General features: G+C 36.4%; 1 protein-coding gene across 1 annotated transcript; it reads right to left on the minus strand.

Moving 5' to 3' along the window:
- Positions 1 to 6,697: 6,697 nt before the first annotated feature.
- On the minus strand, positions 6,698 to 12,658 carry LOC131528199 (complement factor B-like). The gene is made up of 18 exons (XM_058757202.1): positions 12,540 to 12,658; positions 12,152 to 12,367; positions 11,857 to 12,042; positions 11,546 to 11,719; positions 11,298 to 11,393; positions 11,019 to 11,152; positions 10,456 to 10,606; positions 10,013 to 10,144; positions 9,712 to 9,804; positions 9,393 to 9,530; positions 8,930 to 9,024; positions 8,695 to 8,812; positions 8,473 to 8,611; positions 8,300 to 8,379; positions 8,041 to 8,150; positions 7,511 to 7,640; positions 7,301 to 7,350; positions 6,698 to 7,152 (listed from the first exon to the last, which is right to left on the minus strand). Exons 1-18 carry the CDS (start codon positions 12,598 to 12,600, stop codon positions 6,982 to 6,984), a joined length of 2,274 nt encoding a protein of 757 aa, XP_058613185.1. The 5' UTR covers positions 12,601 to 12,658; the 3' UTR covers positions 6,698 to 6,981.
- Positions 12,659 to 17,351: the final 4,693 nt, after the last annotated feature.

Genomic DNA, 17,351 nt, shown 5'->3' on the forward strand with positions numbered 1-17,351 from the left:
CTGCGCAGATTCGGCATCACAGCTTGCTTTGTAGTGTGCAATTTAGGCATGTCCTTAACTCTTAAGAGAGGCGTGGCATAGCGTTGTGTCCCATTGACATCGATTCGGGTTGTCTTTGCCTCTAACAAGTCGATAGCCTCTTGATCTTGTTTGGATCTGGTGGCAAGTTTCTCGCTCCTGTAGGGCAGTACATCAAGTTGCCAGAGTTTCTCGATGTGTCTGAACAGCTCATTAGAAGGAGAACAGATCGATATGTTGAGACACTGCTGGGTCAAAAGTTGGGGTTGCACAATCTTAGCTGGCCCTTGGACTGTCCGGCCCTTGGACTGTATAGTCGTGTCTTCACTGCTGCTGGTCCACCAGGAGGTCCCAGGCGTACAGGCTCAATTGGGGTAACTAAAGCCGGGCTCACACTGTGCGATTTTTTTAAAAGTCCTTTAGGATTGTACTTGTCAGACTGTACGAACATGATGATTATGTCACACTATGGGATCTCAGTTGTCATTAATGTCAGACTGTACGACAGTCAAGACGAGTTAAAAATGGGTGCGCGCAAGAAAACTTGTCCGAAGTTTTACATTATCAACCCATACACGTCCAGTGACTGCGATCTGCATTGCACGCGGCACCGAAATGTTGGCTGTCATGAAAAGTATATGAACGGCGGCAATACCGGCGTGTTTAAGAAGAATAGTGTATGTATTCATACACACGCACATGAAAACAGCGGCGCAACCAGTGTTTATATAAAAAAGAAACATATCAGATGAATTCCGTGAGCGGAGGACGGGAGCGCCGGAGTTTATAGCTGATTTTTAAAATTTATCCCAGACGACCAAATCGTGGCCAAAATCGCACAGTGTGAGCCGGGCTTAAGTGGGGATAGTCAGAGCCAATTAGAAGGAGGGGCTGAACACTGTCAAAGGAGGGGATTGGAAGTCCTCTGAGATGCCTGTATTTATGCTGTAAGGTGGCAGCTGGGCATGTGTGTTCGGCGAGCCCCAAGTGGTCTGCTGTAAATGCCCTGTGTATCTTAAACACTTTATGAGCCTGACAGGCTGGAGAGATGGTGAAGGAGACTGAAGAACCATGTATGATTTTCATATCCTGCCTAACAGTTCTCAGAGCAAGGTTTTCTGGTTTACCGTGTAGCTTCAGTTCCTGAGCAGCTGCTTGCAAAAGGATGGTGCGTTCTGAGCCGTCATCCAAAATGGCAAATGTCTCAAGCGCATGTTCCCCATTCTGAAGAATTACCTTTGTGACCTTTAATAGTACTTGACTGCATCCTAATGGTCGGTCTAGGTACAGGACCTCGTTGGCATTGCTGACAGGACAAGTGTTCTCTGTGACTGGTCTTTCATTTAACTCATGAAGTGCCTCAAGATGTTTGCCCTTACATACCTTACAGCTTGTCTTTAAACGGCACTGTGCTGCCTGATGAGCTCGGCCACAACGCCAGCATCTTTTATTGGTTTTCACCCAGTTAGTTTTCTGTTCTTTGGTGAGCTGGCTGAAATTCTGGCACTGATTCAGATAATGCTGGGTATTTGTGCAGTAGGGGCAGAACATTTTTGGTTTGTCCTGAGGTTTAGCCACACTTGAATTGGACTCTCCTAATGATGTTGTATTTTGTGCAGGGTCTGCGCTGTGAAATATAGCTGCTGTCTTGGTGGACTTAAAGTCTTTGCGCCTGTCTCTTATGGTCAGAGTGTTCCTTTCTGTCTCCGCCAAGAAACTCAAAACCACTCTCCTGTATTTTCAGCTCATATTCAAGCCAGTCTGCAAAGTGTAGAAGTGTGGGGATGCGAACGTTTAAGGGGTACACATACCTTTTGAACTCAGCTCGTAAGTCATGAGGCAACTTGAACAACAGCCTTGTTACATGTGAGCCACACTGAAGCTCAACTCTGCCACTATCCCCCAGTTGGTCCAGCATGCCTACCAGAGCTCTGACTTTCAATGCGAACCTCTTGAACCCACTGGCATCATGACTATGGATAGTAGGATCATCCATCAAGTCAGCAATTCGCCACAAAGCTAACTGGTGAGGTTGCCCATATTGCTCAGCGAGAGAGGCCATGGTATCAGAGTAGGGCCTACTGGAATTGATGTAGGAGTCTGCAATGAGAAGAGCATCCTCAAACTTCAAGTGTTCTAAGAGAATTTGATATTTAAATCTCTCAGTAGCATCCTCAGGTAGAAGACTGTCCAATGAGACCTTCAGTCGTGCAAATTCCTGTGGGTCTCCCTTAGTGAAATCAGGGATTGTGGGCTTAGGACCTCTGTATATCTTTTCTTGCTGAGGGTAGTAAGGATGCTGTTCAGTATCTCTGTAGAATGGCTTACTGCTGATAGGTGCTGTTTGAGGGTGCCTGGACTGTGGATAGTCTCGTGTCCTCTGTTGTGAAGTTGATGCTATGGAATAGCACTCAGGTTCACAGTACTCAGGGGTTGATGGACATGAGAGAGGTTGATCTTTAGTCCCTAAGTTTTGCAGTCTGATAGTTAATTCATCCACCAAATTGGACTGGCTGTGTTAGCACTCATTTTCTGCTGCATATCTAGCACGGTAGACTGAAGCTGTTGATTTTCTCGTTTGAGCTCCTGAACTGTTCTCAAAATCTCTGATACATCCCCCGTTGTGACTGGGTAAGATACAGGTGTGCTCTCATATCTTGGTCCAATGTGTAATGAGCGGCTTATGAATCTCTGGTCTGTCCCGGTGGCATAGTTGCTCAATGGTTGATAAGTGAGAGGGGTCATCTCGGCTACCCTTTCAGCGTGAGGCTCCTGTAACTCTCTGGGACGAGGGAAAGTATGTGAAGTTGGAGACTGTTGGTCATAGCGTGGGAGAGAAACCTCATAATCCTCTAACCAAGCTGGAGGCTGTATTCAACGTTTAGGACGCACATCAGCTGGTTGTCCTTCTCTGATCCTCTGGTCTGGAAACATCTTCTACAATCCACAGCAATTACCGTTCCGGCTCGAAGGACCAAATGTACTGTAGTTACTAATGTGGTTCAGGTTAATTAATCACTGTGGTACGTCTGGTCAAAACGCAACAAAGATGCTTCTTGCTTCTCAGAAGATTTATTTCCACTAGTATATACAAACATGTGGGTGTTTGTGTGGTTCTACAAAACAAGTAGAAACAATAGTATATATCAGTACTTAATATTCACCATAGCATAAAAAATACAATAAACAATAGCAGAAGTTAACAATATTAATAGTTATAAAGACATTAAACATATCCAGCAGTAATATTCTTCACTTTCAATACCTTATTTATAAATTACTCGACTTGGTTAGACGGGGAATCGAACCCGCGGCCGTTTGTACTAATGACGTCGCACAGAATAATTTGTGCACAATAGTTCGACTAAGCATTTCTTAGCATACTCAATGATGCCGTCAAATCGTATAAATACTGTTACACTACACTCAATGAAAGACAAATGTACTTCTGCTTCATATAAACAATAAGGAGGAACCGTATAAACAATTATAACCATGCAATTAGGTAGTATATGTGCAGGTTGATCGGCCATATTAATTAAATTACTTAACGAAACATGTTTATGGTGATAACCCATAAACAACATGCTAAATATGATCAATAAACATAGAAACTTACTTTTAGATGCACGCACACGATTAAACAAAACATGAAACAACACATGAAATGAGGAAACTCTCGTGTACTCCACACTCCACGGATTCATACCAACAACTGATTATTCTTATGACGCACTTTCCAGCATGTTCTAGCATACTCCGTATTTCCTCAAGGGGGCAGTAACAGTCCACAGTCATTGAATATTCCAACACTTAGCTAGAAAAACCGTACTAATATAACTCTATTACCTAAGAGTGTCTGAATACAGAGCCCTTTGCAACAATAATACTTCAGCTGTATTGCAGTAATACTGCAGTTCTATTGCAGTTGTTTGTTAGTAATACTACAACTCTGCAGTTGTATTTCAATAGTACTTCAGATGTATTGCAGTAAAACGGCAATAATGCAGTTTTTTCGTGTCCAAAAAAACTGCATTTTTCTACATGTAACAAAAACTGCAGTATTACTTTTTAAGTAACTGCAGTTATTTTTTTGTAAGGGCGCGTCTGGTCAGGAGTAACGGTTAGAATAAAACAGCAGACTGAGTGAACTGCATCAATATGCTCTTCTTTTACCTGACAACCTTCAATCCTTTAGGCATATATGATGCTGCTGACATTTACACTCACAGACATATTAAGAGAGAACAATATGTGAATAAACGTACTTTGTTTCTTTTTTAGCGCGTCTTCAACACCCTATCTACAGCACGCCTCTGTGCACTTCGGTCCGTGTTTGCGTATGTCAGATGAAATAATAAATAAATGCCATTTCTTATGTTTTTTCTTTCTTTCAGTATTTATTGATCCTTATTTATTTCAATTACAGTTTCTGAATGTTATTTACATATAAAAATAGCTTACATATAGACTAATGTTATTAATGTATCGTTTTTAATGGAAACTTGTTTTTACCGTTAGCATGAGTGAGGCAAAAGAAGTTAGAATGAAGGATAAATTAAAATGAATAACATTTAAACAAGTTCTGAAAATTCCAAAAAGAAAAAGTGCACTTTAAATACACGGATGGCGCACTTCAATAACCGAAAAAATGAAGCGTGGAATGTTGAACACTTCATGCACTCAACTGTGGCAGCTTTAATTACGTCGCGAAGGGGGTGGGGCTATCAGACTCTGATTATTAATGACAAAATAACCTTATATAATTCATACACTACATGGTTGAGTGCATAGTGCATAAGAACATAGTGTATAGTGTGTCATTTGGGACGCAGCTCGTGTTTTTAAAAGTGGAGGCTTGCCTGACCTAGCCTGACTACGTCAGACTTCAGTCATTGGCAGGTGTGGCAAAAAGTTAGTTTTAGGCCCCGTTTGTGAATGAATCTGTGTTTTAAACGAACCTAGTGAGTCAATTCAATTACTCATTCAAAAAGAACTGCCTAAATCCTAATGTACATCCATCCTAAATTCTATATGATATTAGTAATTGTCAATACCATAGCTGACGTATCAGCGCAGCTGCCATCTTGGATGGGTCCCCAATGGCATTTATTTCTACTGAGGAAGGTGTATCCCCAACTACAATAATCATAACTCCCCAAATATTTACCGGATTTTCACACGGTTTGGTTTGTTACAAACGGCAGAGATTTAGTTATGATACAGGACTCTGTCACGCATTGAAAAATACGTGCTTTCATGCTAAAAGACTTTGTATTATGCTCTTTAACAAAGACATATGGTAGGCTATGGCATATTGATAAATGTATAAATGAATGAATTTTATATTTTAATAAAGAAACGAGTTTGATTGTTCATTTGAATTTATTTTTCTCTCTCTGTCACTCACACACAAAAACACACACACAAAAAACACACATGCTGGCACTCTGTAACTCCAGGGTAGTTAAATTTGCGATGTGGTGCAGCCTTACTTTGTGAAATACAGACACCACAAATGAGACAATGAAATGATGGTTCTCAATTTCGAATTGGGTTTCTGCAATGTGCTCCCCGAGAAAGAACACATCCTCTGAACCAATCTCCGCCCGAACGAAATGGTTGACGAAGGACACACTGACACCTTGTTCTTTTGAGTTTTGCGTTCTGCTGCTCTGACCACCTTCACTGATGAATCAGGTAATCCCACGCGATCTGGTATCAATATTGCGCCGGTTATCGCAACCGTAAACTGCACAAAATACGGGCATAGTTGCTCGCTCTCCGTTGACTCCGATTGACTCTGGTGCTAGTGTAGAGTGAGGAGGCCCAACCAATTTGGCGGCGACGCTGGATTACGTTCCAGCACGTCATGAGGCATCTACGTATATTATATCTATGGTCAATACTATTTAGGGCAGATAGGGTGGATAGTATGCTGTATGCACATTGGAACGCAGGGACTTGCTTTGTTCCTTAATGAATCAGTTAATGAATCAATTGAATGAATGATTCATTGGTAAAATCAGTAACTTGCCGCCACCTAATGGCAGTTTTAGTTTCATATTTAAAGTATAATTTCAGTTATTTAAATCATTTAATATTTCTATATTCAAAATGTTATATTTAAAACATTAATCTCAACATGAATTTATGAAGTTAATTGCACTCATGCCACCTCTGAGCCTCATTAAATGTCTGTAAATACCTACAAGCCAGTTTTGTGTTCTTCTGTACCACCTCTGTAGTGCAAATGAATTTTGTTAATACTGATTTTATTTGCTCGGTAACTTATTCTTCTTATTGCATTGTTTTAATTAGAAATTTTGAAAAAAGCGTATAAAAATACACTTTTGAATCTGACATAAAAGATAACACTTCGAATAAAGTTAGAAAAAAATGCCCCTGTAAATCACTTTAAGGTGTCCAATATTACTTCATAATGGGAAGGCTAATTTTTGTTATTGAGCAGAAGGTGCTCCTGAATTTTTTTACTGTGCTCCTAATTTTTAATTTAAATTATCAGCACAAGTGCTCCTAAAAAATAATAGTAAGCGTAAAGCCCTGTTTAGTGAGTGTGGTGTTGTTTATGAGGGGCTGCTCTGGGACGGGTGAGTATGAGGCTGTGAAGGAAAAATCACAGTATACTCACTACAAAAAACTGGACTACACCACTGGACATACTGTTATGTTTTTATTACTTGTTATTATCATTCTCAAGATAGATGGAAATAAGTTGTGAAATTGCAACAATAATGAAACTCCTCTGCCTGCCAGTGGTTGGATATACAGACTGTCCCCCAACAAAGACATAACATTAAATGATAATAAATTGATGATAAACTGTATTAATTTTTTTTTTAACAAAGACCAGCTTTTTGGCTTAAAATTGAATATATTAATCAGAAAACAAAACAGTGTTTTCTCAGCTTGCACTCACACAGTTTCAGTCTGCTAAAACATTCACAAGAATGTAAGAGGGTGACCTATACGGTCATTTTCTAGGTGTTCTTTAAGGAATAAGCGTATCTTCTCACTGAAAAGATTTGAATGGTAATCTCTGGAGTTTGCATCCGAAGTGAATCTCCTTTTATTCTTGCAGATGTCCTTCACTCCCCAGCTTATGACACCAACCTATCAAAGATTTTACAGATATCAAAAAAAGTTTTTCAGCTTCTCTCAAATTAGTCTTTAATTTTACCCTGTAATATGTAACACACGGTACATGAGACTTTACAGCCATATCATCAATACTGTTTTCAAAAAGAAACAGAAATCTCACCTGAATCACTCGACCTTTTTTATTCACATAAGAGGCCCCACCTGAATCTCCTGTTATAAAATACCATGCAGACACAATAAACTATATGAGAATTGTATGAATTAATTTTAGATATCTGATTATTAAAATATTATCAATAAAATGTATGCCCTAAACAGAAGATTAGAACAAAATACAAGCTGCCGTCTTGATGGCAAAAATCAAACATACCTTTGCAGGCAACATCATCTGTTGTTGGTTCAGTACCACCACTGCACAGAAAATTGTCTGTAACTGCTTCCCTGGCATTTTTCACATCGATTCCTTGTGCTTGTTTTGCATCTTCAACACAAGTATCCCTCTAAAGAAAAAGTACACCAAGACTTAATTTGTTGATAATGACTGAAACATGTTTTTAAAAAAAAATAAAATTCATTAGAGATTAAAATAATATGTCTACTGATGTTTTTAACATATTTAATGCTAAATGCCTAAATGAAACCCAAGTGCTAGATAATGGTAGTACAGGAATGATTGCGTTAATTAATGACACTTTAAAGGCCCCATGAAATCAAAGTTAAAGTGCTGTTGCTTTTAGTTGGTTTATATGCTGTAATTCTAAATCTTGACAATTTGAGAATATTTTACTTTAAAATGCTATGAGGTCTGACATCTCAAATGAATAAAAAGCCTCTGCATAAATAAACACAAATTAAGATGTTCAAACTACACATTAGATTAGAAATAAGAAAAATCATTACATATTTTCCAAGCTTGAATGTGATGTTTTTTATTATTTTTGGACTATTGTCAGTCTCCATCTCAGATGCGAAAGCAGCTTCCACAAGCTCGTTGCTCATTAGTATTTCCTCTGTAACAAATGCATGGAGAAAAATCTATGATATTTTATGTTTAATATGTTTCATTGCATAAAAGCAATATTGCATGTGTAATATAATTTATGTTTCATATTTCTGACATGGTTCTTATGTGCATGCAGCATGTCTGACAGGGACTTACCATGTCTTCTGCACGTCCCTTCAGTTTCTGAAAGTTTCAGAGCTGCATTGGTTTCTTTGGTGCATGGGATACAGATCGGTCTGTAGAGAAATACACATGATGTTATTTAATTAGTTCAGCTTTTCATATTTTTAATAAAGTAACATCACATGTTGAAGATCTGTGCTGCTTACCGTAGATTAAAATTCATCTTAACAGCTTCTTCCAGCTGTATAAGAGCTACATCAAATTCATAATATTCCTTTATTCCCATTTCCTGTTTTGCGGTGAGGTTATAGTTAGGATGATTTATGTAATTTTTCACTTTTACAACTGTAAAAGAAAATATTAACATCATTAATAAGATTTACCCTGTAACATGTTTTTCTTCAGTCTGAAAATATATCAGGACATACCCAGGCCTTTTTCCAGTTTCACTGTTATCGTACTAGGTGGGGTTCCCTCTTTGAAGCAGTGAGCCGCTGTCAAGATGTAACTTGAGGAAACTAATGACCCCATGCAATTTAAAGTACCCTACATGAAGTGCAGAGAAGATTTATGTTCATATGGCTGACATGGTTCAACTCTTTAGCCATAGCATGCATGTCTCTTCTTCTTGTGGGAGAATAACTATAGTAATGTTATGCTCACCCCAGTAATCTGTGCCAACCAGGGAAATGCTGCACGGCGTTTATTTTCCAAGCCTTCCCACACAATCCCACACAATCCTACACTGGTGCTCTCATCTGTGTAAGGAAGCAGGTACATGAGAATAATCACTCATTACACACATGAGGTTCCTTAATTCAGTGCTTAAAGCAATAGTTATTTTTTTCTTGACATGTAAATTCTGCCAACGTTTATTCACCTTCATGTAGTTCCAAACCTGTATGACTTTCTCTCTTTTATGGAATGCAAAGAGAAACATTTTGAAGAATGTTCCTAAAATCTCATTCCACATATATTTAAAAAACTTTTTTTTTTTTTTTTTCTTTTTTTTTTAAAGCTCATTGATTTCTTTTTCTCTTTTTGTGTTCCAGAGAAAACATGAACAACATGAGGTGATTAAATAATTACAGAAATTTCACTTTTGTGTGAAGTATAGATACAGTACCAATCATGTCGTCAAACATCTCCTGAACCTTTGCCAAGTCTTGAAGCTTAAAGAAATATTTTTCTTGGTCCCTCTGTGACACTAAGCCATTTATGTCTTCTTGATTCACGTCATCTCCAACTCCAAATACATAAAGATCTGGAAAGGGAGGACACATTCATATCAATATGAAATCAATAATAAAGACTTCTAAACAATTATGTGCATTTTTTGCTGTCCCTGATGATATTGCTTGTGAATGAAAGACACTTTTAAGAAATACTTATAATCTAGCAATTTCATTTAAAATATGATTATGATTAATCAATTTCATGCTTACCAAGATTCTTCTCTCGCGTTGGATCATTTTTAGCGACAAGGTGTTTGATCTGATCCACTTTAGGTTTGGGATTCCCCCCCATGTTTGCGTGACCTATAAAGAAAGATTAAATAAATTACAGTGAATATTTGCTTCAAAGTTGATTTCTATTCTAGATTGTAATACTGTGCATGGCTATTTTATCAATATATGAATTTATTTGTTCTGATAAAGAACTTAAACTGATTAAGCACAAAATAAATTTTAAGTACTGATACATATATATATACTAAATTGTATGAAAATACTGATAAGTCAATACCATCACTGAACAATATGATGATGTGTTGGGTCTCACTGAAGGTCGTTGCATTGTTGAGCTCCTCTATTTGCATGCTCTCTAAAATAGTTGAATAGGCTTTGGCGATATTAGTACCTGTTTTTTCACCTCTCTCTGTTTTTTCACATCAGAATATTACAGTCAGCAAGTTAATAAGAAACATTTTTTAATTGAAACAACTGAATAAAATTGAATAATTTTTAAAATTTAAATTAATTTGGGTTAAAAAAGAATGTGAGATTTATTTTATTTTCATTATTACATTGGATAGCAATGAATAAATGTATTTTCCATAAGTTAGACTTAAATGTGCTATATATGAATTGTACATTATTGTGTAATAATAATCTCAAATTCTAAAAAATCAAATTGTACCTATGTATACGATAAAACTCAAAAGTGAGACATTCAAACAGAATACTTACTGTCAAAAGTAAAATTGTCCAGATCTTCAAAAACCTTTGTAAGGTTTCTTGCATTTTCACCATATTTGAAGTTCCTCATAGAGACTATCTGTGCAACATCTGTAGCAAACATCAGGATCTCATAGTTTGGGGAGACTGGGTAATAACTAATCTTTTGGGAAAGAGCATTGAGAATTCAAAAATAGAAGCAAAATGCTGGATTTCAGTGCAGTTAATGTTTCCATAATGTGAAACAGGATATTCATTGAGATGCAGCAAGTATGCAGTGGATTGTGGGAGACCCTCCTGAAACACACTAATGCTAGTATTGGAGGTTTCTGGAGGTGAAAAGTCAAGCTCACTCTTGAGAGCATCTCAGTGTATCATAATGGTAATTCTTCCTTTTTAAATATTGGTATTTATATTATTACAGAACCTTTAACATCAAAATGAACAACAATTAAATTATTGTTTTTAGATTTTAGGAAAGACTGCATTATACATCAGTAGACTAAAACAATTCCTAAATAAGTGGTCTTACAACTTCACTGCAGCAACCTCTGAATATTTGACAATCGACATACCTTTTTTATAAGCATTTTAATGGTGGTTGTTGTATTTTCAAAACCTTTTTGTGTTATGCTGTCAGATGCATCCACAGCAATGTAAATATCAAGTTTTCCACCTTGAACCATTCTTATTTTCTTCCCCTGCTGCTCTAAAGACAGAAGGAACATGGTATTCATGTTTAAATGCACTGATGTGATTTTGTCTCTTTTTCTGAGCATGGTAACTATTACTGAAGATTTAAAAGATGTGTGTGTGTGTGTGTGTGATTAATGCTTTAAGTTACACAAAGGTACCTTCATTTTCATGCTGTTGAGAAACCGCTAGATTTGACTTTAGAGAACTGCTGAAAGCTTCTGATGCTTCCTCTGGGGTGTCGTATGTGAAACCAGCTGTACAGTATTTACAAAACAACAACATTATAGGTGCATTATCCACAAAAGCTACTTTTTATTAGCTAAATCACAGGGTCAACATTTTATTTTGAAAAAACAAGTACTACAAAGCACATGTACATGTTCGATGTAGCTATTAGAAGACTCACCGTAACACTGTGGCTCTGTTCCTGACCACTGGCCACCATCCAGACACACTCGCACTTTAGAACCAATCAAGGTCAATGGACTCTCGCAACGGTACGTGACTTTGTCGTCTATGTTAAACATGTTCCCTGCTCGACTGCTACCAGGAGGAACACCAGGATCAGGACAGTGATCAGCTGTGAGGCATTAATAAACAGACAAATGGAAGTGAAGACCCATGGACCTACATTTGAAAATTACATTTCAGTTTAATCAGACTAGTTCATAGAAACTGCTGTGTTTACATATTTACAAAGTAATAGAGATTACTCACAGTCACGTCCACAAATTGGTGTGCTTCCACTCCACTTCCCATTAGGCTTGCAAACACGGACCGCTGAGCCACGGAACGTATAATCAGAATGACATGAGTACGTGGTTGTATCATTTACATAGTACTTGGCTTTATATGGAATCATCTCTCCATTCTCAAAAACACGAGGATTGGGACATGTGATCTCTAGAATAAATGTATGAATAAATGCATATTGTAAAAGAGTATAATACAAATAAATAAGTCTATGATTTACTCATGATGTATTACAACAAAATAATATATTGTTTCTTACTTTTGCACTCTGGGGTTTTTCTGATTTTGGTCTTTGAGGTCCAGCGTCCATATTCACAAAGACGTGACTGAACTGATGGGTAATATCCACTCGGACAGCTGTATTTTAGCAGACTTCCATGCGAATAGCTGTTAGAAAGAACAAAGGTCCCTCCAGTAATGCCTAGATTCTCTTTGGGGCATGAAATGTCTCTTTTGGACATGGAGGACAGAGCACCTGGAGTGGAAACATTGGAGGAGGCCATAAAAAATATGACAGAAGTAACTTTTGTCAGTTGTTGCTGTTTAATTTCGATTAAAAAATATTTTTATCTGTATAATATTTTATCCAAAATATTTCTCTCTGTATATTTCAGAATGGATTTATTTTCATAAGCAAAAAGACCTACCTGCGATAAAAGGACATATCATTGCAAGCATTAACCATTTCAACTGCTGCTTACACTCCATACTGTTTATTCCAAGTCTTCAGCTGAGATTTAAAAAAACACTCAGGCAAATGGACAGGGGGGCATTTTTATAGTGGGGTCAGCAGGAGGATTTTGTTTACATTCAGTGGTCAATGTTTAACCTCAAATCAAATAAAGAAAATCAATTTCCCGGCACACACAACAAAATGATTACCATCATCCGTCATACATACCGTCATACACCAATACATATTTAATAATCACAAAAAAACGTATTATATTAAAACTTAAATTACAACTGTCATGAATTCTTTTTGCATTTTTTTTTTCATCAAAATATAGATGTATAGAACAGTAGAATTGCTAAGGGAAGAGTCAAACTGATTTTTTAGGGTTAATAATTTGATCTTGGGTCCAGAGAGCAACTCAAACTCATGGGGTCATTTGAGAACAATTTTATTACTCTTTCAAAACATTCACCCTCCTTTTTAAAACTGCTTGCCTCACACATTAACATCAGCTTACTGAATGAATATTTATTGATGCATTAATGGCATATTATCAATGCACTGAAGGTATGACAGGTGGTATGAAATTGGAGGGAAAATATTTCAGTACTGTTGTCACGCAGGCCTGCTGAATAACAAATTGATGCAAAATGCTAAATTATATTTTAAATTTATAATTAAAATAATTTTGTAAAAGCTAATATAGACAGGGCTGGAAATGGGGGGACGGAGTTCGGGGAGTGAATTTCGAGGGGGGACGGCGTTTCATTTCCAACTGGTTAGGTTTATTTGGAAATGAAAGTGATTTCTATATTTTATCCATTCTATCCATTTTATCTTGTAAAAAATATTTTTATAAAAATATTTGATAAAAAACAGACTGTAAAGTTATGTCTAACCATTCTAACCGTCACACTAACCATTCTTCGCCCATAATAATTTAGTCTCCACTCATATGTGACTTCATTCAGGTCTCTTTAATGGTGGTGCAGAAAATGGTTAGTTGTATCATACTTTTTATTCACATTTTATTCATACTGTCAAGCTTAACAACTCAACCCCATCATATAAAATTAAGATGGAAATTTTTTTACAATATTTTATTTTCATTCATAAGTATATACAATGTGTTTATTTTATTGCTGCCATATATTGTCTACTCTCCTATGCTACATGAGAAGCAGTGGCCACAACCCCGTCACACTCAACCCCGTCACAAATATACGTATTTCTCATTGTTACAGGGTTGTAAACTTGTGACAGGGTTTAGTTATTTGCTTCATTTATTAATAATTTTAATGAAAAAATATAAAATAGTTATGGTTTCAGTAAATATATATACTCCAAAATCATGATAACTCATATTTTTGTATTAAATAGAATTTTTTACGCAATATGTCTACTTAAACGTGGACAAGCATCATAAATCAGAAATTGTGCCCACATTTGCAGCAGAAAGACAATGTTAGCCATGCAGATATGTTGACCCAGAAACAAGGGGACAATATGAGAGAGAAACAAAACTAAAAATTTAAATTTAAGGCAATGTATCCCTTCAAATGTGTTACAGTCTTCAATCCTATCACACCTTATCACATTAATATTTTTAGAAAAATATAGGGAAAACAATTAAGAACAAAAGTATTTCTTACTGATTACCATCTGACATGTTAAGGGCTAAAACAATAAAATTGTGGTTTTAGTTAAAAAAATTTTAATTAAAAATATTTTTTACAAAAATAAAGAGACTGTAGACAAACAATTTGTGTATTTTTAGCTTCAGTCCTCTAAAAATGTGAAAATTATGATAAATGTTACATTTGTTATCATTAAATTGTTATCAGGAACACAAGAGCAGTAGGTAGATGTTTGTTTTATAACGATTTCTGTGTAAAATCCTTTTTAAACCAATCCCATTTTGTCCGTTACGGGGTTGAGAACAAAAAAATGCCTGAGGTGGGAAAATATGATATATTAAAATATGATGAATATTTTTTGGAGGTTTGGTATGTGCCTAATGATGTGGGGTATTTAGAAGTTGAATCACATGTAGTTGAAAAACATGTATATTCCAAGTTGAAATTCTACCGAATCCCAGGAATGACCCTCCTGTCATTGATCAGAAGGTCTGTTCCTATTTTTTATTTATTTTTTTTTAAGTAGGAGCACTAGTGCTCCTGAAAAAAAATGTAAGCATAGAGTCCTCAAGAATGTAATATTAAAAACTAACTGCAAACGTTTTTGCAACGTAATGTGTGCAAATTCACACACAACGTATCTTTAATTTGGCCAGAATTGCAGGTGCTTGTCTAAATATACAAGAAAGTTTAGAGAAAATATTAAATATGTTGTTAATAAATGTTATTATAGATTATGAAGTGTTTTATAATTAAATACATCCGAAAGGTCATCTAAAATTACCATTATTACCCCCACCCCCATACCCCAATGCTCCGCCCTGCCCCGCCCCGCCCCGCCCCCTTTCCAAGCTAGAGTCCCCCCAGTGAATTCTGGCCATTTCCACCACTGAATATAGATGTAGGCAAGACTCCTCTTTGGAACCAAACAATATATGTTATTGACTTTCCTGGTGATAATAAACACATGACCTATTTTTATGGCATCTGTTTCAAGTCTTGGTTTCAATAAAGAGAGAGGGAAAAAAAGACTAACAGACAGAGAGAGAAGCGATTATGTGAAAGTTCTAATTGGTAAGATAATGGGTTTGTAGTTCAACATAAACTAAGAACAAAAAGGCTGGATATGTAAGGGAAAATGTATTATTCTTGTTGTCCTTCCCACAACATTCCTACTTATTATGGCGCTTTGTGCAAAAGACGGATGGTTACATATGTCAAAAGACAATCTTTATGCAAATGATAATACGGTTTTGTAAAACTTCTGTAGCAAATTAGCTCAAAAGGGAAATGTATATAAATAATTACAATTAATTATTATTAATTACAATTATTTATATCAACTGCCAGCTGTAACTGTAGCAGAATTAAATTGCCATCAACTAATCTGTTCGTCCAGCAAACATTCAGTATAAGTTCATTTCAACTCTAAGAAAGGATCTTTCCTACAGTATTACAGTTTTTTACGATCGCTATGACAATTTTTCAATACTTCTAACAATTTTCCTAAACTCTTAACGCACCAACACACCTACAGCACACAATTGACAAAACAGTTAATTTCATGCTCAAAATCACACATTGCAAACTAAACTCCAACACTAATTTTCAAATTACAATAATACACTAACACAATACACTGCATGTACCAAAACACTGCAAACATGTCTCAAAATCAAATTATTATTCCAAAACACTAACACATTGTCACAGATTGGCCAGGTTCCCACGCCAGCCAATCACAACGCACACCCTCACCTGAATACTAAAGCCCAATTTATACTTCTGCGTCGGACCTACGCCGTAGCCTCTACGCCGTAAGCTGTGCGTCGGTTTTCATTTATACTTCTGCGTCGTCATCCGCGTCGACGTGCAGTACACATGCGGACCGCTAGTCTGTAGTGTCCACGGGCATGTTGCTTGTGAACTCGCAGTACCACGGCCAAAGTTTAATAAAATCCTTCTGTTATTCATCTAATCCTTTGTGTGAGTCTGCTTCTGTAACACGTTCTCTTCCAACAGGAACATTTAGTCAATCATAGCACAATATCATTAAAAACACTAACATCAAATGGAATTACAGAAACTGCATTATTTTAGCTGTCAGGTCTGACCTTATACAAGAGTACAATACAATATTATACAATACAATATACAAGTATATTGCATTGATCATAGATTGTTTCAGTTTCTTTTGAAGCCTCTCTACATTTTTTGTTTTGTTGGGTTTAGTAATTACATGTATTTTGTTTATTTTGCTACAGAAATTCAATAGAAAAATTGAATGACCCATCTCAGAGTAGCTTTATAGAATGGCTTATTGTGGGGGCAGAATTGCTGCAGTAAAGGCTTTATTTACAACAGGACATTTGAAAAACAAGAATGCAAGAAAACGAAAAATACGTGATATAGCTGTCATTTATAGTTTTTTATGATTGCTATGACAATTTTTTCAATACTTTTAACAATTTTCCTAAACTCTTAACACAGTTAGCACAACATCCGTCTGTGTATAGGCAATACAATTAACACATTTCTTGTTGCTGTGACACAAAATGCATACAGTTAACACAAATTTAAAATACTTGAACTTATTTTACACACAGGCTAATTTGTTGTTGGAAATAGTTGTAACCCTGGAGCTTTCTTTGCTGAAAGGCACATATATGGCTTATGACTCAGTCTTGATTATTAATTGACTAATTTGATCATTAATACATATTATATGGTAGAAATGTTGGTGCTCATATTGAGACATTTGACTTGGTGCACACTTTGTAAAGTTATTGAGATCTCTTCTGAAATATAGAGGAGACAAATGTGAGAGCTCTCGAGTCTTTGGTGTAGGAGAAAAATCTGAGCACAGTGTGTGATGTTGAGATCTCTTCTAAAGCTTTAAAAGAGACAAATGTGAGAGATCCAGAGTCTCTAGCTAAGGAGAAAAATATGAGCACTGAGTGTGATGTTATTGAGATCTTGTTTGAAACATTGGAGGAGACAAATATGAGACCACCAGAGACTTTAGATTTGGAGAAAAATCTTAGCAAAGTGTGTAAAGTTTTTGAAATCTCTTCTAAAGCTTTAAAGGAGACCATTGTGAGAGCGTTAGAGTTTTTGTCTCAGGAGACAAGTCTGAGAAGGAGACT

Source organism: Onychostoma macrolepis, chromosome 21 (genome assembly GCF_012432095.1).
Source record: "Onychostoma macrolepis isolate SWU-2019 chromosome 21, ASM1243209v1, whole genome shotgun sequence".
NCBI lineage: Eukaryota > Metazoa > Chordata > Actinopteri > Cypriniformes > Cyprinidae > Onychostoma > Onychostoma macrolepis.